Here is a 19,604-nt window from a genome sequence, read left to right on the forward strand (position 1 = left end):
TCAGGAGAAAACCATCGTTAGGGAGGAGGAAGAAAAGAGCACCGACAGTGTTTACAGGCCAAAGAGGGTCTGGAGGAAGCAAATATGTGGTACATCGTGCTGTCTGGGTTGAGGGGGAGGAGTGGGTGCTGCGGGTAGAGGGAGCAAAAGCATTTAAGTTGGTGGGGTGGTGGAGGGACAATGGTCATTAAAACCCAGAAGAAGGAAGTCTGATCTTGCTTTGAGAAAGCTTGCCACAAAATATATTTGCCAATAACTCTGGTGCCTACTGGTTGCCAAAAGCAGAGATATAGTTTTGTCCTTGAACCAGGAGGGCAAAGAAAATAAGCTCGTCTTCTCTAAGCAGTTGGAAGAGTTATAGAGAAAGGCAGACTTTAGTGATTCACACTGGAAGGAAGGAAGGAAGGAAGGGGAATTTCAATTTTTATTTTTTATGTTCATAGTGGCAGGGTGTAAATGAATCTATATTTTCTGGAAAAATCATTTAAATCCTCAGAATAAATGAATGTGTGTGCACACGCACGCACGCTGAGAGAAAACAAGCACAATTAGAATATAAATGAACATATCTCCTATTTTTCCAGCCCTAGGAACTTTTGTGCAGTCCTATGTTCAGATTTGGTGTTTCCTGGTTTCTTTACTGAAACTTAGGCATAAGCACAAGAACTCTGCAAAAGTAACAATTCCCAACTCTGACATTTCTTGTTCTAAGTTTTTTGCTGTTCTAATTTTTAAAGGTATTTTAAACCCATAATGCAAAAGTTTTGTCATTGTTAACTTGCTCTCCAAACTCTGCTGTTCTGGTCTCTTTGCCTCTGAATTGTGGTAAACTGATGTAGAATCACTGGACCACTTGCCTACCCATTACTATAATTGTACTTGCCAATCTGAGTCTGAGGGTATTGAAAGAGGCTGTTTAATTACATACTGAGAAGATACCCCATGTGTATTTAAACTTACTTGTTTGGTTCTGAGTCATTCTCTGTTGGAACAAACCCACTGTTTTATGTATTCTGTAATGTGGCACACCCCATCAACTTTAAATAAAGCCAAAAGACACAATAAATGTCCTGTTTTCAGACTACTGTGTATCACGTGTGTCTAATATTCCTAAAGACCTACTTATTCATGTCTGTACATATACTTTTGTACTCAGGCAGTGACTGACTTTTACTGGTATTATTAACATGTAAAAATGGGCATAAAAACAGTCTCTGTCCTTTTTGCTTGTTAGAAAATGTGATCTTACAGTAGATCAGACCTAGGAGTCCCATGGACTTTTCCATCAAGGATAGCACACCATTTTATCCTGCTAATCTTCTAGTTTGTTTGTTTGTTTGTTTTTTCCCCAGCATCTCTTATTATCTGCCCTTCTAGGTCCTACCCATCTTTAGAAGCTAGAAAGAAGAAAGCTCTGTGATTCAGAACACAGATTCTGGAGCCAAACTAGTGGGAGTCAGACTGCTTGGCTTTGATTCCTGGCTTGAAACTGTACTGGCTAACCTTAAGCAAGCTACTTAATCATTCTGTATCTGTTTTCTAGCCGTAAAGTGGGAGTAGTTAGCCCTTACTTCACACAATTGCTGTATGTATTACACTGTTATACATGAAGCACTGAGAACTATTACCATTATTACTCTGACATTCCATAAAAGTAAAAAAGATCAGCTAGAATTTCAGTTAGTGGGATAATTCACTTGACCGAATAAGCATTCTTATTAAAATTTTACTCAATCACTAAGGGAACTCTGGTCGTTTGGACTCATTTGCTTTCAAAAATCAAAAACAAACAACTGATCACTTCTTCTGAAGGACAAAAAAAAATACAAGAGAAGATCTCTTAATAGAAGAGCAAGATTCAATACTTTGCATTCAAATATACGGACTTGTGCCTATGGCATGCTGAATTCTATTGCCTTAGATTACTCTCTGACATGCCCTTACATTTACATCTCACAAATGGAGTTGTGTGTCTATGGCGTGTCAACTGTATCTTCCTCCTCAACCTTTTTATACATTTTATACTTACTACTGCAATTCCATTCTTCATTCTTTTTTTAAAGTAGCATACAATTCCTTTTTATGTTTATTTATTTTTGAGAGAGAGAGAGAGAGAGAGTGAGTGCACCCACGGAGGAGGGGCAGAGAGAGAGGGGGACAGAGGATCTGAAGCGGGTTCTGTACTGACAGCAGAGAGCCCGATGTGGAGCTTGATCTCTTGAAACAGGAGATCATGACCTGAGCTGAAGTTGGACACTTAACTGAGCCACCCAGGTGTCCCACAATTGTATTCTTTAAATAGTATGTAGGGGGGTGCCTGGGTGGCTTAGTCAGTTAAGCGTCCGACTTCGGCTCAGGTCATGATCTCAAGGTTCGTGGATTTGAGCCCCATGTCGGGCTCTGTGCTGACAGCTCAGAGCCTGGAGCCTACTTTGGATTCTGTGTCTCCCTCCCCCTCTCTGACCCTCCCCCATTCATGCTCTGTCTCTCTCTGTCTCAAAAGTAAAATAAACGTTAAAAAAAAAAACTTAAATAGTATGTAGGGGTGCCTTGGTGGCTCCATCAGTTAAGCATTGGACTCTTGGTAGGCTCAGGTCATGATGTCACGGTGGTGAGACTGAGCCTAAGCGTGGAGCCTCCTTGGGATTCTCTCTCTCCATATCTCTCTGCTCCTCCCTTGCTCCCACATGTCCCTCTCAAAACAAATAAACTTTAAGAATAAATAAATAAACAAACAAATAAATAAATAAATGTTATGTAATCTGATTACTGATGTAAAGGAAACTGTTTCTATGTAAACTAGGCTAAATGTTCTGGAATATTTGAAAAAGATAAGTCATTTTAAAAGCTGCTGTTGATTTAATAACAGACCAGAAAACGGGAAAAATTCTAGATGAATTCCAGCATCAAACTGCTTCCCAAGTATCTTTGATATTCTTCCACTTTAAAGGAATTAAAAAGGGATGTAACATATAACGCAGTTGGACATGATTTATGCAAGAAAGGCAAAATGGAACTCCTAGCAGCTGAATGGTACTCAAAGATTCTTTCCAAATCAAACATGGATGAAAAAAAAAAGCCATATGTTCATGTACTTGCTGTTTAAGTTCATATTTAAGGTACACAGGGATTTTTTTTTCTTTTCCTTAAAATGGTTCTCACTTTAACAGATGGCACATGTGCTTGGCCAGCATCCTTTCCAGCCTCAGAAGCCAGTTCCTGTACCGATCACATACCTGCGTGAGAAGAATGTTATCAAATAGCAGTTGAGTTTCTGATTGATCTTTAGTGATATCTGCATTGGCATTCATCCCAAAGATTTCTGGTGCAGGGTTCAGCGGCAGAGTCTTTGTGTATTCGATGTAGCTTTTGTGCTGCAAAGATGAATAACCAAGAGTCAGGAGGCTAGAAATCAATTATCCTGTAGAACTTTCTCAGTGAAAGAGATAATTTTCAATACTCAAGTTATTAAGTGGATGAGCCTGTGAAACTGGACACTGAATGCTTTTATTTTCTTTCAACCTGGGGCAAAGTTAAAAAAAAAAAAAAGGACACATTTAGGGAGAAAAAGAAAATGTTCTGTACAATTGGAATGGATTTTAAAATGGAGAGAGGAATATCTTGGCCATCTCATTTAGAAAACCTGGAGAAATTTTTCTATACCACATTTGATGATGATTGTTCTTAATTTATTGCAATATTTTCTTTCTCTTTATTCTGATTTTTCTGTTTACTCTTGTGATAAATCCACGTAATTCAAAAAGTAAAAATTACCCAAATTTTTATTATACTGACAAAATCGCCATTAACATATCATTTTATGTACATGCACACACGTTTTACATTTTATTTACATGGACTTCTGTCAAAATTGCATACCTTTCTTTATGCTCATATAACCATACAAACACTCATATACATATATGGTGGGTGCAGGTGGGGGATTGGTCACTGATGGTTTTTTGAAATGGGTCATGTTACATATACCTGACTTTATCTTGCCTTTTTCTCACGTGACAACTCATCACTGGAGATCTTGATACTCATGGCCCCACACATGTTGACTTGCTCCACTCACTTAGTGACCTAAGCTCTGGGACTGATTTTCTCTTCATCCCTATTGACATCTGCTCTCAGCTAACATTAATCCGAATGGATGTTAGGGTTATGGTATGTACCTCTGTTGCATGTGGTCATATGTTTAGTTTTCAATATGTATCATTTTGGCTTTTAGGAATAAAATGAGAACCAATGCAATTGTCCTGGCAGTCCCTAGAAGTCTAGGGACTTCTATCTATCACTTCTAGTCTAAAACTGTGTGATACACATCTTCCACTAGGCAGGCCTGGAAAAGAGAGGAGAAGGAAATGGACTCTTGCAGAAGCTGGTTGTATGACTCTCTTCCCCTTTCTACCTGTGTGGCCTTGAGCAAGTCTTTCATCTTTAGTGAACCTGCTTTCTTATTTGTACAAAGGACAGAATAAGAATAGCAATGTTAATTCGGTGCTCTAGTGAGATAAATACCTGTACTGCATTGTAAATAATTAAGCATGATCTAAATATTAACTATTATTAATATTATTTTATTTGTTTTTTGAATGTTTATTGATTTTTGAGAGAGAGCGTGAGCAGGGGAGGGGCAGAGAGAAAGGAAGACAGAATCCGGAACAGGCTCCAGGCTCTGAGCTGTCAGCACAGAGCCAGACGCGGGGCTCCAACTCACAAACCATGAGATCATGACCTGAGCCTACGTTGGCCGTTCAACCGACTGAGCCACCCAGGCGCCCCTGCTTTTAATTTTCTTGAAGGTCGTACTTACATCACCAGAAGGAGGGACGAAATAGATGCCACTTGAGTCGAATTTATAGCCTGGATTTTGAACTAATTCTGTGCTGAAGAATTTGTTTAGAATGCTACGCAGCGTGCGCCGGTCCCAGTCGTCGGTCACCCTGCCTCCGTAATTGCATTCCCCGGTCATGTACCGCAGAGCGTCATAAGGCAGTTCCTAGAATCGAGAGTTAAAGTCACTCAACAGCTAAGAGTTCTCAGCAGCAGGTTAAGCAGAGCTGTGGTTCCTGTTCGCACATGTTATTAAATGAAACTGCTTACAAAAATTTGTATTAAACACAATCTCCCTTTATATACTTCTCTGCTAATTGTTGCAATTTCCTCCAGGGTCTTTGTCACCTTGTGTGGCTTGTCATTTTCATTCAGTCAATGCCGAAAACAGAATTCATCTAGTAACTTGTGCACTCACTCACTCAACCAACACTAATGGACCACCTACTACATGCCAGACACAAAAGGAGACCATAATCCCATCCTTGAAAATTTTGCATTGCTGAGTGACGTTCAAAACAAATCCAGTATAATTCAGAGATGATCAGTGTTAACTTCCTTCACCACTTTTTCAGATCCCTGCATACTTTGCCAATTGGAATCACTGTGGAAACAATTTTGCATATAATTTTCCACCACATCTCCTATTATGAGATACTTTTTACCATTTCACAAAGTACTCTTAAAATATTTTAATAACTATCTTTTGTAGGGAACATTTCAGTTACTCCTAATTTTCTGTTTTCTGTTTCGTTAAATATACTTTTCTTAAAATTTTTAATGATTCTTAAATCTAGATTCTTGAAAAGGAAATTACTCTATCAAAGGTAGGGAGCTGATAAAAGGCAATTGATTAATGTCACCAAACTGCTTTTCTGAAAGGCTGCAGCAATCATGGGAATCAGTTTAAAAATTTTTGCTAATGGTTGCCCAAAGATAATTAATATTGTATTAATTTGCATTTCTCGAATACCAGTGAAATTCATCATTTTTTCCTGTTTGATAACATTTGTTCTGTGAACTAGCCTTCTACCCATTTTTTTCAGTTAAAGTTTTAATAGCTTTACTTGTATAAGCTGTTTTATAAGTTGTCCTTTTTAAACAAATTTGTGGAAATATTTTTTCCTTTTACTTTGTTTTTTCATAATATTCTCTGGTGTGAAGAATGTAAAAATGTTTATGAGTGCAAAAGTACTGATTGTTCATCTAGCAATTTCTTTTCTCCTCAGCATAAATACTTAGACATCCACCAGCAATATAGAGAATTCTATTTCTCACTGCTCTCAGCAAAACTGAGCATTATCATTTAGAAGAAAAAGTTGACATTAGACAATAACATTGTTTTTAGGTTATTTTTAAAATATACATATTTTTATTTCAAAATAATCTCTACACCCAACAAGGGGCTTGAACTTACAACCCCAAAACAAGAGTCTCATGCTCTACCAACTGAGCCAGCCAGTTTTCAAGTGCATTTTATTTTTTACTGTGATATAATTGACACAAACATCATATTAATTTGAAGTGTATAATGATTTGGTATTTGTATATATTGTGAAATGATCACCATAATGTCTATTTAACATGTCATTACACATGATTACACATTTTTTTATAAGAACTTTTAAGATCTATTCTCAGCCGCTTTCAAATATGCAATACAGTATTATTATTATTATTTTTTAAAACGTTTATTTATTTTTGGGACAGAGAGAGACAGAGCATGAACGGGGGAGGGGCAGAGAGAGAGGGAGACACAGAATCGGAAACAGGCTCCAGGCTCTGAGCCATCAGCCCAGAGCCTGACGCGGGGCTCGAACTCACGGACCGCGAGATCGTGACCTGGCTGAAGTCGGACGCTTAACCGACTGCGCCACCCAGGCGCCCCTGCAATACAGTATTATTAACTATAGTTACCACGCTGGACGTTACATACATTAGGTTATATTTTTGACATTTACACTTTAAAAATATTTATTCAGCATTTGTATTTATTTTGAGATAGGAAGGGGCAAAGAGAGAGGGAGAGAGATAATCTTATGAACCCGTGGGATCATGACCTGAGCCAAAATCAAAAGTTGGATGCTCAACTGACTGAGCCACCCAGGTGTCCCCCTACTCTGTTCTTCTTTGTGTTTTCCTCATTTGAATGATTATATTATTATTGTTGTTGTTATTATAACTTCTTTACACAGATACTAAAACACTTGGTCATATAAATGTTAGCTATCTCTTCAATTTTCTTTTCTTTTTATTTTTAAGATGTTTAATTGTTTATGGTATTTTTGATATAGCAATGTGTTTTTTTGTTTATTCAATTTAAATTCTGGTTGGTTAACAAACAGTGCAATATTCATTTCTGGAGTAGAATTCGGTGATTCTTCACTTACATACAACGCCCAGTGCTCATCACAAGTACCCTTCTTAGTACCCGTCACCCATCTAGCCTATCTCTCACCGATCTCCCCTCAGCAACCCTGAGGAACAGCAACCCTGTTTGTTCTCTATCACTAAGAGTCTCTTATGGTTTCTTTCCCTCTCTTCTTTTTGCACCCCCTTTCCATATGTTCATGTGTTTTGTTTCTTAAATTCCACATATGAGTGAAATCACATGGCATTTGTCTTTCTCTGACATATTTTGCTTAGTGTAATACACTCTATTTCTATCCACATCATTGGAAATGGCAAAATGTCATTCTTTTTGAAGGCTGAGTAATATTCCATTGCATATACAGACTTTTTAAAAAATTTTTAAAAATGTTTTAAAAATTTACATCCAAGTTAGTTAGTATATAGTACAATGATTTTAGAAGCAGATTCCAGTGATTCATCTCCAGTGTTTTCCAGGGTGGCTGCACCAATTTGGATTCCCACCAGCAGTGTGAAAGTGTTCCTCTTTCTCTGCATCCTCACCAACATCTGTTGTTTCCTGGGTTATTGATTTTAGCCATTTTGACTGGTGTCAGGTAGTATCTCATTGTGGATTTGATTTGTATTTCCCTGATGATGAGTGATGTTGAGCATTTTTTCATGTGTCTGTTGGCCATCTGGATGTCTTCTTTGGCAAAGTATCTATTCATGTCTTTTGCCCATTTCTTCACTGGATTATTTGTTTTTTGGGTGTTGAGTTTGATAAGTTCTTCATAGATTTTGGATACTAACCCTTTATCTGATATGACATTTGCAAATATCTTCTCCCATTCTGTTGGTTGCCTTTTAGTTTTGCTGATTGTATCCTTCGCTGTGCAGCTTTTCATCTTGATGAGGTCCCAATAGTTCATTTTTGCTTTTGTTTCCCTTGCCTCCAGAGATGTGATGAGTAAGAAGTTGCTGCGGCTGAGGTCAAAGAGGTATTTGCCTGTTTTCTCTTCGAGGATTTTGATGGCTTCCTGTCTTAGGTTTAGGTCTTTCATCCATTCTATTTTTCTGTATGGTGTGTATTATGTGTATGGTCCAGGTTCAACCTTCTGCATGTTATTGTTCAATTTTCCCAATACCTTTGCTGAAGAGACTGTCTTTATTCCATTGGCTGTTCTTTCCTGCTTTGTCAAAGACTAGTTGGGCGTATGTTTGTGGGCCATTTCTGGGTTCTCTATTCTGTTCCATTGATCTAAGTGTCTGTTTTTGTGCCATACTTTCTTGATGATTACAGCTTTGTAACATATCCTCAAATCTTCAAATTCAGGATTGTTTTGGGTATTCTGGGTCTTTTCTGGTTCCATACAAATTTTAGGATTATTTGTTCTAGCTTTGTGACGAATGCTGGTGTTATTTTGATAGGGATTGCATTGAATATGTAGATTGCTTTGGGTAGTATCGGCATTTTAACAATATTTGTTCTTCTTATCCAGGAGTATGGAATCTTTTTCCTTTTGTGTGTGTGTCTTCTTCAATTTCTTTCATAAGCTTTCTATTCTTTTCAGTGTATAGATTTTTCACCTATTTGGTTAGGTTTATTCCTAGGTATTTTATGGTTTTTGGTGCAATCATAAATGGGATAGATTCCTTGATTTCTCTTTCTGCTGCTTCATTATAGTTGTATAGGAATGCAACCAATTTCTGTGCATAGATTTCATATCCTGTGACTTTGCTGAACTCATGGATCAGTTCTAGTTTTTTGGTAGAACCTTTTGAGTTTCCCATAGAGTATTATACCATCTCTAAAGAGTAAAGGTTTAACATCTTCCTTGCCGATTTGGATGCCTTTCATTTCTTTGTGCTGTCTGATTGCTGAGGCTGGGACTTCCAATACTATATCGAATAACAATGGTGAGAGTGGAAATCCCTGTAATGTTCCTGACCTTAGGGGGAAAAGCTCTCAGTTTTTCCCCATTGAGGATGATATTAACGGTGGGTCTTTCATACATGGCTTTTATGATCTTGAGGTATGATATTTCTATCCCTACTTTCTTGAGGGATTTTATCAATAAACGATGCTGCATTTTGTCAAATGCTTTCTTTGCATCTATTGAGAGGATCATGTGGTTCTTGTCCTTTCTTTTATTAATGTGATGTGTCACTTGGATTGATTTGCAGATATTGAACCCACCCTGAACCCCAGGTATACATCACACTAGATTGTGGTGAATAATTCTTTTAATGTATTGTTGGATATGGTTTGCTAGTATCTTGTTGAGAATTTTTGCATCCATGTTCATCAGGGAAATTGGTCTGTAGTTCTCTTTTCTATTGGGGTCTCTGGTTTTGGAATCAAGGTAATGCTGGCCTTGCCTTGTAGAATGAGTTTGGAAGTTTTCCTTCCATTGCTACCTTTTGTCACAGCTTCATAAGGATATGTGTTAACTCTTCTTTAAATGTTTGGTACAATTCCCTGGAAAGCCATCCAACCTTGGACTCTTTTTTTTTGGGGGGGGGGGGTAGATTTTTGATTACTAATTCAATTTCTTTACTGGTTATGTGTCTGCTCAAATTTTCTGTTTCTTCCTGTTTGAGTTTTGGTAGTTTGTTTCTAGGAATTTGTCCATTTCTTCCAGATTGCCCAATTTATTGGCATGTAATTGCTCATAACATCTCTTATTATCATTTGTATTTCTGCAGTGTTGGTTGTGATCTTTCCTCTTTCATTCTTGATTTTATTTATTTGGGTCCTTTCCTTTTTCTTTTTGATCAAACTAACCAGGGGTTCATCAATTTTGTTAATTCTTTTGAAGAACTAGCCCCTGGTTTCATTGATCTGTTCTACTGTTTCGTTTTATTTTGTTTTTGTTTTTGTTTTTGTTTTTGTTTTTTTGGTTTCTATAGCATTGATTTCTGCTGTAATCTTATTATTTCCTGTCTTCTGCTTATTTTGGGTTTTATTTGCTGTTCTTTTTCCAGATCTTTAAGGTATAAAGTTAAGTTGTGTATCTGAGACCTTTCTTCCTTTTTTAGGAAGGTCTGGATTGCTATATACTTCCCTCTTATGACTGCTTTTGGCTGCATCCCTGAGGTTTTGGGCTGTGGTGCTATCATTTTCATCGGTTTCCATGTACTTTTTAATTTCCTCTTTAACTTCTTAGTTAACCCATTCATTCTTTAGGATTTTCTTTAATCTCCAAGTATTCGTTGTCTTTCCAAATTTTTCTTTTGGTTGATTTCGAGTTTCATAGTGTTGTGGTCTGAAACTATGCACGGTATGATCTCAATCTTTTTGTACTTGTGGAGGGCTGATTTGTGTCCCAGTATGTGATCTATTCTGGAGAATGCTCCATGTGCACTTGAGAAGAATGTATTCCATTGCTTTAGGATGAAATATTCTGAATATATCTGTTAAGTCCATTTGGTCCAGTGTGTCATTCAAAGCCATTGTTTCCTTGTTTATTTTTTGTTTAGATGATGTGTCCACTACTGTAAGTGGGGTGTCAAAGTACCCTACTATTATGGTATTATTGTCAATGAGTTTCTTTATGTTTGTGATTATTAAGTCCCTGGCTGTCATTTCTTCCTGTTCTTTTTTGGGGGGGTGAATTGCTTCTTTTTTTCACTTTGGAGGCAGAGAAATAATAAAAATTAGAAACAGCACAAAAAATCAAATAATGAAAGCTAGATCCTAAGTGTGTTTTGGCCTGGTTGTTGAAACAAGCTTGATAGAATAGAGAAAAAAGGGAAAGAAAAGAAAAAAAGAAAAAAAGAAAACATTTAATAATTTAAAAAATGTATACAATAGAATAAAATAAAATGAAGAAAGTAAAATAGACTAAAAAACTTAGCAAAAAAATTTAAAAATATAGTAAAAAATTAAAAATATATATCTAAAAAGAGAAAATAAAAATAATTTTTCTGTATCCAAGAAAAAGAGAAAAAAAATGTTGAACCAGTGAACAGAATGAAATATGAATGAAATTACATCCAGTTTCCCGTAGAAGTCAAATTATTAAGCACTTTATAGTCCATATACCAAGCAGGGGGAGAGACTTGTGGTGGTCCTCTAGGGCTTGGTTGGCGCAGTTGAATGGGGCTTGGTGTAACAACTCTTGTTCTCCACCAGGTGGTGCTGCTTAGCTTACCGGGGCAGATCAGTGTATCTGCAGGCGCAGGAGAGGTGCAAACGGGGTCACCCAGCTTCCCAGTGTCCAGCATCAGAACTCTATGCTCTTACTGACTGGCCATCAGGCACCCCTCCTTTGTCTTCGCTTCTGTCCACTCCCCACTTCTATACTGTCCGTGACCAACCCGTCAGCTTGCCAGGTGGCACCTCTCCAAAATTTTATCTTGACAGGGCTGTGTTTCCAAACCCCTCACTTCTGAGGGTCCTGCGGCGTGGGCCTGCTCCAACCCTCTGGCAGAGGGTCTTGCAGAGCAATGGCTGGGTGCTGGCTTGCCCCTGGGAATGCTCATGAGACTGTGCTGCTACGGAGGCCCAGAGACTGTGTCCAGGTGCCAGCCTGTCCCAGAGAAAGTTCATGTGATTGTGTAGCAGCAGCAGTTCAGGGACTATGGTAAATCCCAACACATAACAGGTACCAGGCTTCATCACATCCTAGTGACCTTGTCTAACACCAGCAAACATTGCTGTTCTTCAGGGTCCACCTGGGACCTTTTCCTGTGGGGATGCTGCATGGTCTCTACCAAATGTCCTCCTGGTAGGGGAACCACCTCTCCCTGGGTGGCCCGAGGACCCCTTGGACCTCACCTCATTGCTCCTGGGGAATCACCCTTCCCATCAGAGCACCGCCAAGTATCGAGCTGCAGAATTTATGACCTTTCACTCCCCTGTTTATAGAGTCCTAATACTATTGAAACCCACCCCTCTCTCCCTTTCTCATTCAGACCCTTGTGCGTGTTTCCACTCTCTCTCTCTAGCTGCTTTTAGGGGGAGTGCTGTTCTTGTACTCTCACCCCTGTCTCTGACCTCTCTCTGCAAACAAAATCAGCTCCCTACCCTCTACAGCTTCTCTCTACCCCGGTTCACCTCTCCACACTGTGTACCCACCGAGTTCTGTGGCTCAAGTTACACAGGTTGTTGCGTTAATCCTTAGATCAATTTTCTAGGTGTGCAAAATGGTTTGTTGATGACCTAGAAGCATTTTAGGGATGAGAGAAGCAGAGAACTTCCACGCTGCTCCACCATCTTGGCTTCTGTCCCTTCAAGATCAACATCTTCTCCGTTCATTAGTCAATGGACATTTGGGCTCTCTTCCTGGTTTGGCTATTGTTGATAAGCAAGGTTTTAGAAGATAGCAATCTTTTACTTTGGGATTATTTCATCCTCTTTGTTCTTTCAGGCCCTTCTTGCCATTATCTGTTAAAAGTTAGAGTATCTATTCCACATTCCTGGGATCCCACTTTGAGGAATCTCTTCAATAGAAATAACAGCACTAAGGAAGAGTAGCTAGTAGGAGTTAGAGAGGGGAAATTTATCAAATTAGAGGTTGGAAATTATGAGACTTGTTATTTTTTAGAAGTGGAACAGAAGACAGAGAATTCAGGAGAACAGGTTTCAGTGACCAAGACCTTGTAGAGAAATAAACAGAACCAGGAAGGAGAAGTCCAGCATGTTTTTGTCCTTCTTGTGAGGGGAGTTTGATGAGACGTATGCACTACTTGGACTTACCTTGTTGACAGGTCCCCACCTCATAAAAATGAAATGTAGCAAGAAAACTCATTGACAAAGTAAATAGATAGTGAATGAGGTAGACCAAAGGTGAACCACCTCGCCCCTGTGAGGGCTTCCTGATGCAGACATAAGATGAAGTCTAGAAGGGAAGAGTTTGGTTTATGTCAAAAGGGTTAAACCTGTCAACATGCCTGACAGCTAATGGGGAAGATGTTGTTTCTCTCAGCAGCTTGATCACAACCAGGGCCAATCACATTGGGGTGTGCATTTTCCCAGGTGCCTGAGCACCCTGCTTGGGGTTGCAGAAATGATGGCAGTTGCTTCTGGGCCTTTTGTTATGAGGGTTGAGATCATGAATGGGGAGACAGTGTACATGGAAACAAACCCTAAAGTCAGCAACTTGTATGCAAAGGTGAACACAAAGTGGTCCATTTTAGCATTGCTTATTAGCAAAAAATAAAAAGGAAATAAAATTCTAGTAGTCAACAAAGACAAATGCTATGTAAGCAGCCATTAAACAAAGACCTCTATTGGGGCACCTGGGTGGCTCAGTTGGTTAAGGGCTGACTATGGCACAGGTCATGATCGAGCAGTTTGTGAATTTGAGCCTCACATCAGACTTTGCACTGACAGTGTGGAGCCAGATTGGGATTCTCTCTCTCCCTCTCTCTCTCTCTCTCTCTCTGCTCCTCCCGACTTGTGCGCTGTCTCTCAAAATTAATACAATAAACTTAAAAAAAAAACCCAAACATCTCTACTTTGGAAGTTGTCCACAATATTTTCGGAATGAAAAAAGCAAGCTGAAAGTGAGTATGCAAATATAATTATGTTTTTGAGAAAAAAGCTTGTGTACATGTTGTGCTTATGTATATATGTATCTATACGTGTATAGGAAAACTTCTGTGCAGATATGTCCTAAGCTGGAAAATTAGTTGCTTTGCGGTAAGAGTAGGGTGAGAGAGAGAGGGGTGGGCCTTACACACACACACACACACACACACACACACACACACCCCTACCAAATCAAGAAAAACAAAGTAGTTGTCCATCTGCCAAGTAGATTACACGTACCTTTTACAGTTTAATTTTTGTTTCCTGTCTTTAATCCAACAAGAATTACACAGTATAAATAATCTAACTTAATTTTTTCCAAGTAGCAAATAATCAATTATTCTATTATAAATTATTGAATAATTCTCCCATTTCCTATTCATTTAATTTTTTAAAAAATTTTAAAAGCTTATTTATTTCTGAGAGAGAGACAGCATGAGTTGGAGAGGGGCAGAGGGAGAGGGAGAAAGAGACAATATCAAGGAGGCTCAGTACTACCAGCACAGAGTCCAATGTGAGGCTTGAACTCACAAAACTATGAGATCATGACCTGAGCTGAAACCAAGTTGGGTGCCTAATTGACTGAGCCACCCAGGCGCCCCGGCCTATTCATTTTAAATGCTACAATTACGATGCTAAATTTCTAATGGTAGTAGTGTTGCCATTCTTACTGAGAGCTTAAAGATCTTTCCACTTATCGTGATTCATTTATAAAACAGACACTGAGCCATATACCACATATACATATTTAGGCACTAAGGAAAAAACGGTAAACAAATCAAAGTCACCATACAGTCTAGTGGCTTACAATCTGACAAAACGTGTTCCCCTTCTGAGCAAAATTTTGTAGTTCCCAGTGTCCTACATGTATCACCAGCTCTGTCAAGGCTACCAGAGCAAAATGGCGGTGGGTACCCATGTTTCTGGCTATTCGGCTAGAGTATGTCAGGGAAAGGATAACAGTAGATCATGAAGGGCCAAAAAAAATATGGAATCATCTCCTGCTTTTATATGTGCTCACCTACAATGATAAGGATTCTCAACACAATGCTGGACAAAGTGACCCTCAGCCAAAATGGCATGTAGAAATGTGCCAACAGGGAGGCAAACTTGGCTCCTGAGTCTGAGATGGTTATTCAAGAAACATTCCCAAAAGTAGACAAAGATTGGGCATAGGAAAGTCCACTCAGAGCAAAGGAAAATATATGCCAAGGCTCAGAGATGTGAACGAGCACATCATGCAGACAGAAAAGCAAGTAGACTGTGGGCATGCAGTATAGCAGCCCCCCGCCCCACCTTATCCTTGGAAGAGGTGTTGCCAGGTACCCAATGGATGCTTGAAACCACAGAGAGCTGTTTTGTCCTATATATACATACCGATGACAAAGTTTGATTTATAAATTAGGCACAGTAAGAGACTAACAACAACTCATAATAACTAATAATGAAATAGAACAATTAGAACAATATACTATAATAAACGTCAAGTGAATGTGGTCTCTTTCAAAATATAGCACTGTATTCACCCTTCCTCTTGTAATGATGTGAGATGATAAAATGCTTACGTGACAAAATGAAGTAGGATGAATGATGTAGGCATTGTGACATAGCATTAGGCTACTACTGACCTGCTGATAATATGTTAGAAGAGGATCATCTGCTTCCAGACCGCACTAGACCACAGGTGACTAAAATGAGGAACGCAAACCATGGATAAGAGGGGTCTGTTTTTAGGGCATGGGGTAGAGCAGGAAGGAGGGGAGTGGAGGGAGGTAGGGCGTGCTTCAGGAGGGATAAGGAATAACTGAGTGCCAATGACTCCCAGATTTCTAGCTTGAGTTTGGGTGGGAGGTGGTTCTATTATTTTGATGCAGCCAGAGAAAAGAAAATGGGGAAGGGGAACAGTAGTATTCCCTATTCTGTTGCTTTTCCAAAGTTTTCCCTACACCTTGATCTGTTTTCTCTCCAACCATTGATTTTGGGTGCTCACCAACAGTCCTTAGTTCTCTTCTTAGGTTACAAGACCTCCCTTTGAAATCTCAGGTATTCTCAGGTTTCTCTTAACACTTTACCAATTCATAAATTTCTGGATTTTGTTCACTTTCTTCTCTTGGGGTTTATATCTGTATGCCAAGAGCTTAGTAGATATACTTCCAGGATGTATAAAATTTAAGAGAATGAATTAATTACCCCTTTCACCATCCCCATTCCACTAACCCACCTGCTGTATACCTATTAACTTCCTGGGACTACTCCCTGTCTGGATTAATGAAAGGTACCTCCACCTATCCAGACCAGAAAATTAACATCAATCAAGACTTCTTCTCCCTTTGCCATTTAATATCTAAGTCATTTCAACCCTTTTTCCTACATATCTATTGTATCTCTACAATGTTCCTCATCCTAGCTCAAATGCTTTAATTTAAACTCTTATCGTTTCTTGCCTGGGTCATCGTGATGGTCTCCTGCATTAGTTTCCTGGGGCTGCTGACAGTTGGCTTAAAATAAGAGAAATTTATTGTCTGATAGTTCTGGAGGCTAGAAGTTTGAAATCAAGGTGTTGGCAAAGCCGTGCTCCTTCAAAGCTTCTAAGAGGATCCTTCTCTGCCTTTTCCAGTTTCTGGTAGCTCCAGGTAAGTGATTTTCTAAAATGCAAATATTCTTCTAAAAGCACACCAATAATAATAGAATAACTCCCAAATCAGTTAGCATTTCATATAAGTATGCTCCAGATCCCTTATCTCATTAACCAAACCTTTTCACTTATTTGACCCTTTTTAGAATCTTTTATGGTTCCTTCACCCTGAAAACCTCTATGCACTCAGTCCTGGGTACCTCTTCCTCTGTAGGAACCTAATCACATCCAGCCGAGTTGCTTACCTCCTTGTTTATGTCTCCGTCTTTAAACAGTTAAGGTGACCAAATATACTACTGTCCAAACTGGAACACTTTGAGAGTGATCATGGGCATTAGAGAATTAGTATTATATAATTAAAAAACGGTATATTGGCAAATCTAGTTTAGTGTATTGGTAGGCCCCTGAGTAGTTCTACTCAAACATTGTTTTCAAAGTAAGATTATTTCTGAAAATAATTAGGAAATGGAAGCAAAAAAAAATTATGATTATCCTGAGAGTATATGCAGAACATACTTTTCTTGCTATATATTCACACACTTTAACTTCTTAGATACATCTGTTTCAGATAACATCTCTGATAGTTTCCCAAAGAATGTAATTTTCAATATGGTCTCACTGCTTTTAATCTCTATAATATTCTACAGAGCTTCACTTAATGGTTACTAAATTTTAAATTGCTGCCATTTTTAACTGACTCTTCACTACTGACTATCATATTTTAAGTTAGGATATACTCTACAGGTGCTTGAACAAATTGCTAAATGAACTATAGAGAGCCCCCTCCTTCTTATTTTTTGTATTGAAAAGTATAATTATCTTAGTTCAAATACTTCTGCAGGCACTGTATCACTGTATTTTGGTCTCCATTCTTAGTATCTTTTTTATATGTAAATATTCCTACAAGACAGAAATTCATCAAATTCATGCTTCTTTTTAAATGCTTTCCCGATTTTAAATTGCTGCAAAGTCAAAGGCCTCTCAACTCATTTCATTTGAGTACAGAATAGGAATCTGTCCAATGAAACACAGATCAAAGATCCTTCACCTAAGTTTAGATATGTCATGTGAGCTCTTGATATCTGTTTTTTCTTTGCTTTTGTAGAGACAGAATTCAATACCTTCCTGTTTATAGGTTTAAAAAAAATAATCCCAAGTTACTAAAAGTTTCACAAAGTCAGTTTTTTTGATTGATCTAAAATTTTCCAACTAATTTTGAACAAACTTCTAACTAAACTTGGAGGAATTTGCCTCAAAAAACTTCATATCTTGCAGGACACTTGAATTGGTTTAACAAGCAGTGCTTCAGAGTTGCAAACATGTTAAAAAGCCAACTGATAGTCAAGTAGCAAAAAGATAATATGGGTAGTGTGTGTGTGTGTGTGTGCGTGTGTGTGTGAAAGAGAGAGAGAGAGAGAGAGAGAGAGGCAGACAGACAGAAAGAGAGAGAACTGTAGGGGCTGAAATGTGGTTGATATGATATGAAGCCATTTGGCTTCCTCTCAAAATCTACATACCTCAGGTAAACATCAATGACCTAAAGAATTTGTTTCCTCCTGACAAACGGCTCAAATTCTACAATAATAGCACAGTAAAATTTCCCTAAAAATAAAGTCACGCTCCAGAACAGAAGGAAATTCATCTGTATTTTCATTTTGGAGCCTGGTTGATGTATGTTCTTCTTAAATCCTTTTCAATATAACACGATCACTTCACAGATTCCTACAGGTGTGTACATGTCAAAAATAAATGATAAGATATAGGTTCCTACTGGGCATACCAAATGTCCTAACTACCTATTCTAGCATTATGATAGCCTGTCATAACCAAGTACTACCTAATAAGCGGTTGGGAAGTCTTCTGCTATTTATTTTATAAGGGTGTGAATTAATCAGAATTTCCTGTTTACTATTACAAACACTTACAACATGATAGAGGGCAAAATAGGTGACATCCTTGCTGTGCTTTTTACAATACCTCATACTGGTTCAGGAACATGTGGAGTTGCTGTACACTTATTCTTAGGTCAGTCTCATTGAACTCATAAGGAATATTCCACCCCAGGGGTCCAAATTTCCGTCTCTCTTGGACCAAAGCATGAAAGAAGCAGAGGCCATAAAGTAATTTCTTGAATTCTTCCTGTAACAAGAAGAAACGGTGCCACATGACGTTCCCCCCCCCCAACGTTACATTATACCTACCGTATTTTAAAATGAAAGTAATTAATTCTTTTTGTTTATCAGTATATCCACCCCAAAGTATACTAAAACAGAATTAACTACCATAGGCTATTTAGGCAAAAATATGCTCATTTGTACACATGTCCAGTTGACAGACACAGCTATGAGCACCAGGTTTTAGGGAGTATAGTAAGCTTGTCTATTTAATGTAACCGTATAGGATTCTGGAGGTTCCAACTGAAACATCATGAGGTAAGAAAAATTAATTCTAAATGGGTGATCCCAGACCACCATGGAGATATTTCAAAGAAGACAGTTCAAACCGATTAAGCAGCTCTACAAGAAGGACTTCTGGATTGAAACTTTGGACAGCTTCATGACTTTTCTAGTTACTCTGAGGCAAGAAGAAGGCTTACAGTTACTTTCAATGGCAAAGCCAGCCTTGAATCAGAAATCAGAAAGTATGATGCACCCTCCACAAGACTGTTACAAAATGGTCAAAATAGAGCTTGAGAGAGAATTGGTAAAGATTTCCTTGGAAAGAGCAGCCGCTGTGCTGGGAGCCCTCTTGCCCCCATCCCAGAGGGAGAAAGGAGCATAGGATGTATCTTCTTAGTCCAAGCTAGTGAGAAGGAATTAATGGGGCTGCTCAGAGAGCTGACGCATGTTCCTTGCAGTGGTGGTAGAGTGGAAAAGTGCACAACTTATGACAGAAAGAGTAGAACAGTCTATGGCCACAGGGTAGTGGATCAGGAGAGGGAAATCGCAGCCCCGCTTCCAACAGTGGGCCAACCCAGCCTGGATCCCAATGAGCAGATGGGGCGTTGGATTAAGAATGTCAGCCAGGGGCCACTCTAAGCATTTCTTGGTCAAGATGACTTATGTTACAGGGTGAGAAAATCCTGCCAGTAAGAGGCTGTACGTAGTGAATGACGAGACTCAACAGCTGAGGGGGGCATGAGCAGTCAGCTGATGGATGGAGTCACAGTCAGAGGAGTCCAGAAGGGGAGTCCAAGGAGAACCCATGAAAAGACTCACAAGAGAAAACTTGAGATTTAATCCC

At 38.8% G+C, this 19,604-nt stretch overlaps 1 protein-coding gene across 1 annotated transcript in view; it reads right to left on the minus strand.

Annotated features, from left to right (window-relative positions):
* DNAH7 (dynein axonemal heavy chain 7) overlaps positions 1 to 19,604 on the minus strand; it is a 272,118-nt gene that overhangs the window by 16,138 nt on the left and 236,376 nt on the right. The window contains exons 58-60 of the mRNA XM_043577362.1: positions 18,339 to 18,500; positions 4,820 to 5,005; positions 3,237 to 3,374 (exon numbers count right to left, since the gene is read on the minus strand). Of these exons, the coding sequence (XP_043433297.1) occupies positions 3,237 to 3,374; positions 4,820 to 5,005; positions 18,339 to 18,500 (486 nt within the window). The remainder of the gene's footprint in view (positions 1 to 3,236; positions 3,375 to 4,819; positions 5,006 to 18,338; positions 18,501 to 19,604) is intronic.

This window comes from Prionailurus bengalensis, chromosome C1, assembly GCF_016509475.1.
Source record: "Prionailurus bengalensis isolate Pbe53 chromosome C1, Fcat_Pben_1.1_paternal_pri, whole genome shotgun sequence".
Classification (NCBI taxonomy): Eukaryota; Metazoa; Chordata; class Mammalia; order Carnivora; family Felidae; genus Prionailurus; species Prionailurus bengalensis.